This window comes from Pangasianodon hypophthalmus, chromosome 14 (assembly GCF_027358585.1).
Source record: "Pangasianodon hypophthalmus isolate fPanHyp1 chromosome 14, fPanHyp1.pri, whole genome shotgun sequence".
Classification (NCBI taxonomy): domain Eukaryota; kingdom Metazoa; phylum Chordata; class Actinopteri; order Siluriformes; family Pangasiidae; genus Pangasianodon; species Pangasianodon hypophthalmus.
The window spans coordinates 11295712-11304194 of NC_069723.1; the positions used below are offsets into that span (position 1 = coordinate 11295712).

Here is an 8483-nt window from a genome sequence, read left to right on the forward strand (position 1 = left end):
CAAATCATGTGCATAAATATCTGAAAGTGTGATCTAACCCTGAAGTTTCTGCCACAGGTGATGTTTGGTGCACAGAAGATATTGGAGCAGTATGCACCCCAGCCCTGTTTATTCTTTTTGTTTCCCTTCATTTTCAAACATGAATTGGTTTGTTTTAACCGATTCCACAATCACTGACAGTACCCTTAAAGGCAAAAGTCAAAGTCTCTCTTTCTATCACACACCCAGTTATACACACACAGGGCATAAACTTATATGATCTCAAACTTTTCTGTCACAAGAACAGGTTCTTCATTAAATAAAGTCTAATATATAAAATATATAAAGTATTCATTTAATGAGCAATACTTTGCACCCTGTATAATAAGCTACATTTCTACTCCACGCTTGGGTTGTAAAATGTGTTATCATTCTTAACCTTATAAGTTATACAGTAAATGATTCACACTGTTAGTTAAGATATGGTATTGTATTCTTCTCGGACACACATCGGCTGGCAGAAGCTCACTTCAGAGCACGAGGAGTGGGAACAACAGAGAAGCAAAGATGAGTCATAACCAACATGAATCAGTCTGTGAAAAGCTCTCAAGGGAACTCAGACATTTCAAATGGAGGGAAGTTTTCACATGGTGAGTGAGGATATGTCCTCCCTGTTACCCATTTCCTTTCCATGCTAACAAAGAATCTTTTCAAGTTAATTTACTGGTTACATGAGTCATTCTAAATGTCAAGTGTTTAGCAAAGTGCACACTGGCATTAGTAAATATGTAATAATATCCTACAGAGTTGAAGCAATTAAACAATGTCCACTTTCAGAAAAAAGGGTGCTAAACAGTACATTTCCTAGTTGCTGGGTAATATTATTAAGTGTGCACCTTTTGTAACTTATAGTTATCTTTTACCTAGAAAGATGCATGTAGTATAACTTTAAATCTTTATTCTAAAAACAAATTACAGTTCTAAAAAGTATACGATATCTGCGTGATCACATACTGAAGGTACGAAAGATACGGTTTAGTATCATTTTTCTGAGAGTATAAAGAGAGCCTTAGTTTCTCAGATGCTAATTTAGTCTTGATTTAACTGGGTACTCATTGTGCATGGTTGTTATAGGAGGCTCCTGAAAACGCTGGCCTTGGGTCAGGGTCTCTCAGCACTGATTTGCGGGACTGCAGTCACATCTCAGTACCTGGCCACAGAATTTCACCTGGACATACCGATGCTTCAGAGCTGCATCAATTACACACTTGTTTGCCTCACCTACACTACTGCACTGTGTTTTCGAAAAGGTCATTTTTTCAGTTCAGATCATTGACGATATCTTTTCCAACCTAAGTTTTATCTGCTGTATATAGTCAAGTGTATGTGTGATTACCATGGATAATATATTTTGCCACTTTTCCCTACAAGTACTGAGAAAGGAAAGAAAACCTGGACACTCAAAACTCACATATTATAGCCTTAGGGAACTTGTTGAACTTAAAATATGTGACTATATATCATGAACTACAAATGTTAAACTCTGTAAAGGTCTTAGGATGAGGCAGATGTAAAAGAAAGCCTTATTGTTAGGCTGTACTTATGAAAGTTTATCCAATTTTCCAGCACTGGTGTCAAACAGTAAAAAGTAATACCAGTTACTAACTTTCCCCGAGATTTTATAGCTGAAACTGTAGCAATTTTGTGTTTACATGTTTATGACGGTTACACATAACCACAAATTCTTCCTTCTGAAAAAGTAGTTCCATCTCTGTAATGACATATTATACAGATTTAGAGCTTAATTTCTTCATGAAGCTTTCTACAAAATTATTAACCGCCCAACAACTGCCTGTAGACTGCCTGTTAACTCTACAATTGTTAACTTGTACAGTTAACAAATTGTCTGTTTTTTATTCAGTAACAGGAAAATATGCTGAAAATGTACATAAACCGTTAAAAAAAGTAGGTAGGGATTGGGCTGAAAAAATGCTGAAGTATTCCTTTAAGAATAAACACCACATTCTGTTAGATTTAATAGGTAGATTTAGAGTTAATGTTCTGTATTTATGTTCTTTATTTTAATATACTGTAGGCGATGAAAATATTCTGCAGATCTTGAGGACAAAATGGTGGAAATATTTATTGTTGGGGCTGGCAGATGTGGAGGCAAATTATGCAGTGGTGAAGGCTTACCAGTATACCACATTAACCAGCATACAGGTGAAAAGCCTTTTCTGTAGACACTACAATGTTATAAAGAGGTTTATGATTTATTGCATTTGAACGTGCCTAAAAAATAATTGGCAGATATGTTAATGCTGCTACATGACTGTCTTGACTAATTTACTGTGTTTCAGCTTTTGGATTGCTTTATTCTCCCAGTGCTTCTGATCCTGTCTCGGGTCTTCCTGAAGACGCGCTACAGAATCATTCACTATGTAGCTGTGTGTGTGTGTCTGGCTGGTGTTGGTGCCATGGTGGGGGCAGATCTAATCTCAGGCCGAGATCAAGGATCAAGTGAGAGCATTGTTCATTGACTTTCTTCTGATAAGAGAACATGCGGTGTTTCAAACTATAGATGTTAAGTAAGGAATAAAAAACAATGAAGCGTGCTGTTATAGGAAAATAATCAACAGTACGCTCAAAATTGTTTTATTCCTGTTGTTTGCTAATGATTACAGTTTTATATTTATTAAAGAAAGAAATGCCATGCTTTTGATTTGTTTGCAGTTACAGTTAATGTTGTAGAACATTATCATTTACCTTATAGCAGCTATAAGCAGTTGTTCCCTCACTGGTTAATAGTTAATTTGACAGAAATCACAAGGCGCAAATTCCTCAATCTTAGACTTCACCATGGTGAAAAACCTAAAAGAACAATTTTGCCTCTGACTTTTACAATATCTGAAACCGGGCACTCCTTCCATAAATGTTAAATAAGCATCTCCTTACTCAAAATTTCACCATAAATGATGATGCTGTTTTTAAATAACCAGATTATTATTAGACTTAGATTATTTGTAGCATTTGCCATACAAATCACTGTGAATTAGCTGTTACTATAGAAATAATAACGGGTTAGAATGAGCACATTAATATAAACCTACAATGTGAATTACAACCGGCACTATTGTCAGGGTTGCTGCTATATAAAATTAATCAAGACCTTCTGACCAATCAGAATCAAGAATTTAGCAGTGCTGTAGTCATAAAGCAATAAAATAATTGCTTTATACTGTATATAATGATGATAAACCACTAGCCAACCACTGAGGTTGATTAAATTATTCTCCATAAACAAAGAACTATTGTAATGATCTATAACACACATTTGTATCATACAGCATGTCATCATACCCTATCATACTGAATGCTACATGATCCTGACTTTAACAGGCAGTAACATTCTGCTGGGAGATGGCCTGGTTATCATCAGTGCCACTCTGTACGCAGTCTCCAACCTGTGTCAGGAGTACATTGTGAAGAACAACAGCCGGATGGAGTTTCTAGGAATGGTCGGCCTCTTCGGAACGCTGATCAGCGGAATACAGCTGTGAGACTCATTTGGATGTTTATCAAATTGCATGTTGAGGTACATGTTTTTAATCAGCCGTGCAGAATTTGTTTTCATGATAAATTACTGATCTAATTTAAGTGCTCTTGTACAATACAAACAGTTCCTGCACTGAATTTCTTTTATTACAGAGGCATTTTAGAACATAATGAGGTGGCAAATATTCAGTGGACATGGCAAATTGGTAAGAGTCACACATTTAGATTTTCTATTGCATTGTTAATTAACAATTAATACAGTTTATGATTATTTGACCAACTTTTTTTCCAAGAATAGGTACCACCCTTAAAATAATCCTTGCCATTCCAATTGTGATCACATCTCTGAAAGCTCTGTTTCCTTACTCATACAGATTTAATGGATTATACTGAGCCCATTCATCTTCAGTAACTGCTTTATCCTGGTCAGGGTCATGGTGGATCTGATGATAGATTGCCTATCTATCACCCTAGACAATTTAGATACACCCTGGATGGGCAATTTAGAGCAGCCAGTCCATCATCTTGCTTGTTAGGGTGTTTGGAACAAACCAGTGACCCTGGAGTAAACCCACAAGGACATTGGGAGAACATGCAAAACTCTGCACAGACAGTAATCCAAGCTCTGGATTGACCCAGGGACCTTTGAACTCTGAGGGAACTAAAAAAGATTAGGTCAATATTAGGCCAGTGTGTTATTATGTGGCCATTTAGTATTTTGCATCTTATGCTATAACGCCAAATTATCTACTCCTGCTGTAACCCTTTGCCATCCCACATCTATAAACCTGGACACACTACTTTCTCAGTATTTGAATTTCATTTGTCTCATGGTTTGTCTCAGTTGTGTCTCTGGCTCTCTCTTCAGCTCTGCTCCTGTGTGGCTTTGCTGTGTGTATGTATACACTGTACAGCTGCATGCCTGTGGTGATCAACATGACCAGCGCCACAGCAGTTAACCTCTCTCTGCTCACGGCTGATCTCTTCAGCCTCTTCTGTGGCCTTTTCTTATTCCAGTACACTGTAAGTGCTAACAATACCACCATGCACACATGCAAAGACACACTCAAGTGTTGCAGGGCACATTGCAAAGGCTTTATATAAAACTTTATTGATTATAATTAATAATCTGTAATCACTGTTCATGTGCACTCTGTTCTGCTTGAATAGTCTTAGATGACTTATTGCTGGGTCACGGTAACCTGCTTACTGTTAATGACTTTGTTAATGTATAATCCTGATGTCTCTTTAATCATTCTCAAAGGACCAGTAGTCTAACGTAATAGAAAATTGAGTGGCTGATTCATTTTCTAATATAATTACTGAATATGAAATTGAGTAATTTTCTGAGTTATTGTGACTGATGTAGTTCTTTCTACTCAGTTCTCAGGGCTCTATGTTGTGTCTTTAGTGGTGATTATGGTGGGTTTCATAATGTTCAACACTGTTCCTACACCAACCCGAACTCCTGAACCAGTGTCTGAGGAGGGAGGACATGACAACCAGGCTGCTGAGCTTGATGAAGAGAGACAAGTGGGCTCTGAAGTTGAGAATCAAGAGAAAGAAGAGACTGATTCCAGTGGAAAGAGTCTTCCAGCTGAAAATGGACACAGATGTGTTTTAAGCAGTGTTAAAATGTAGCTCAGAAACTCGAGGTCAACATTCTGTGCGGATTTACTTTTGACTGATGACGACACTTACGTTGATGCTAACTTAATTTTCACAATCTAAATTTTTATTGCCTATTCTCGAATGACAGTTGTATTTAGGTCACATTTAGGAGACTTTTCATATTATGTTTTTTTCATATTTGAAAATGTCGACTGTCAGTCTCTTTATGTTTAGGATGATGAAGCAGATGAACTCAAACCAAACCAGTCTGGCCATTCTCCACTGACCTCTCTCATCAACAAGGTGTTTCCTGCCGCAGAACTGCCGCTCACTGGATGTGTTTTCTTTATTGCACCATTCTGAGTAAAGTCTAGAGACTGTTGTAGGCACCAACAATCATGCCACGGTCATAATCAATAAGATGACATTTTTCCCCATTCTGATGGTTGATATGAACATTACTTGAAGATGCAGGCCCGTATCTGCATGATTTTATGCACTGCATGACCGAGTAGGTGTACAGGTGTATATATATATTTATACAGTTGAGGTCAAAAGTTTACATACCCCTTTCAGAATCTGCAAAATGTTTATTATTTTACCAAAATAAGAGGGATCATACAAAATGCATGTTATTGTTTATTTAGTGCTGACCTGAATAAGATATTTCACATAAAAGATGTTTACTTATAGTCCACAAGAGAAAATAATAGTTGAATTTATAAAAATGACCCTGTTCAAAAGTTTACATACCCTTGATTCTTAATACTGTGTTGTGACCTGAATGATCCACAGCTGTGTTTTTTTGTTTAGTGATAGTTGTTCGTGAGTCCCTTGTTTGTCCTGAACAGTTAAACTGCCTGCTGTTCTTCAGAAAAATCCTTCAGGTCCCACAAATTCTTTGGTTTTCCAGCATTTTTTGTGTATTTGAACCCTTTCCAACAATGACTGTATGATTTTGAGATCCATCTTTTCACACTGAGAACAACTGAGGGACTCATATGCAACTATTACAGAAGGTTCAAACGCACACTGATGCTCCAGAAGAAAAAAACATGCATTAAGAGCCGGGGGTTAAAACTTTTTGAATTTAAAGATCATTGTAAATTTAACTTATTTTGTCTTCTGGGAAACATGCAACTATCTTCTGTAGCCTCTGGGCAGTACTAAATGAAAAAATATGATATTTAGACAAAATAAGAAAAATGTACACATCTCCATTCTGTTCAAAAGTTTTCAAAGAATTTGTGGGACCAAAGAATTTGTGGGACCTGAAGGATTTTTCTGAAGAACAGCAGGCAGTTTAACTGTTCAGGACAAACAAGGGACTCTTGAACAAATATCAGTAAACAAAAAAACACAGCTGTGGATCATTCAGGTAACAACACAATATTAAGAATCAAGGGGATGTAAACTTTTGAACGGGGTCATTTTTATAAATTCAACTATTATTTTCTCTTGTGGACTATATGTAAACATCTTTTGTGAAATATCTTATTCAGGTCAGCACTAAATAAACAATAACATGCATTTTGTATGATCCCTCTTATTTTGGTAAAATAATAAACATTTTGCAGATTCTGAAAGGGGTATGTAAACTTTTGACCTCAATTGTATATATATATATATATATATATATATATATATATATATATATATATATAGAGAGAGAGAGAGAGAGAGAGAGAGAGAGAGACAGAGAGAGAGGAGTAAAAAATATACATCACTGTACATATTTGTGTTAATAATTTACCACATCCAGTTTCATCTGTCCAAACTTTGTGCACATACTTCTTGCACAAGCAGAAAAAAAACCTTGTTTTACACTTTACACAAAACAATGTTTTGCTCAAACTCCCAAGAGACCGGGTTCATATGTACAAGCACCAAGTTTTTGTTACATGATTCAACTATGTATCTAAAAGTATCTGCATAGAGAAGAAATATCTCCAGTTTAGATTCTGTGTGTTTTACGTATATGATCCTATCCATGACTGCAAGCACATTTAATTTAAAGCACATATAATAATAATAATAATAATAATAATAATAATAATAATAATAATAATAATAACAATCTTATGCTATAAAAAATCAGAAAGTCAAATAAAAATGAATGATGTGGATAATATCTCTACATCTATTTATTAATTATCAGAAGTAATGTATTTTTCTTTGGTAAAAATGTAAGTACTATTTCTTCTAATCCACAGAAAGATTAACCAAAGTAGCATGTGATAAAACAAGGACTTGGGTATGAAAGACAATATTATTCAGCATACTTCTTTTAAAGATTGTCTATTGTCTATTATACTGTATTTCTTTGTAATGTAATGTGTACAATTAAAATGGACCTTGAGCCATTTTATTACAGCTATAAAGTGTTAAGCTGTCTTAAAAATAACCACTGAAGAACTGGCTCAATTGTATTATAACTGAACTGTTTTTGGTTTAAGTCATAGTAGGAACAAAAAAAATTTTCTGTCCAAAGACCCAGAGCACTATAGTTGCTGTGTCTATGGCTGCCCAGGTCCTGAGGTGCTAAAAAAATGTTCATCAAGACAGTGTTTGAAGTGTAGGATATCTCATCAGCTTCACACAGAGAATCCAAAAATACTTTCAGTTATTAGTTACTATAAGCATCACTATATGCCACTTTGACTGTGGCATGGTTGTTGGTGCCAGTCTGGTCATTCTCCTCTGACCTCTCTCATCAACAAGCTGTTTCCACCCACAGAACTTCTGCTCACTGGGTGTTGTTTTTCACACAATTCTGTGTAAACTCTAGAGACTGTTGTGTGGGAAAGTCTCAGGAGATCCGCAGTTTCTGAAATACTTCAACCAGACCTCTGGTACCAACAACCATGCCACAGTCAAACTCACAGAGAGAAATTTTTTCCTCATTCTAATGCTTGATGTGAACATTAACTGAAGCTCTTGACCTGCAGCTGCAGGATTTTTTGCATTGCACTGCTGACACATGATTGGCTAACTGGATGACTGGAATGTCTAAAATGTCCAGAGAGAAAACTGTCGAATAGCACTGCATCTGAACTTTCCCTGCTCAACTGCTACAGGTCTGTGCCATGAGTATATTCAGGGTTCAAGATCTGAAGACATTCAATGGTTAATCAAAGTGACTGAACCTGTACACTATAACTTTGCAAAGAATAGATTCAGAAGATTGAGAAATACTGTAAGGGAATATTTTAACCAGCAGGTAGTCTTGCACTCGGATGCTCCACCCACAGAGTTACACAGGTCATGTTTATATAGTACACTACATGGACAAAGCCAGGAACCTTCCCTCATACACAAAGGAATGCTTAAATGTTCTT

The 8483-nt window shown here is 36.2% G+C and overlaps 1 protein-coding gene across 1 annotated transcript; it reads left to right on the plus strand.

Moving 5' to 3' along the window:
- The first annotated feature begins 461 nt into the window (after positions 1-461).
- On the plus strand, positions 462-5666 carry slc35f2l (info solute carrier family 35 member F2, like). The gene is made up of 8 exons (XM_026924487.3): positions 462-629; positions 1114-1289; positions 2075-2202; positions 2340-2499; positions 3379-3535; positions 3688-3740; positions 4403-4557; positions 4918-5666. Exons 1-8 carry the CDS (start codon positions 547-549, stop codon positions 5173-5175), a joined length of 1170 nt encoding a protein of 389 aa, XP_026780288.1. The 5' UTR covers positions 462-546; the 3' UTR covers positions 5176-5666.
- Positions 5667-8483: the final 2817 nt, after the last annotated feature.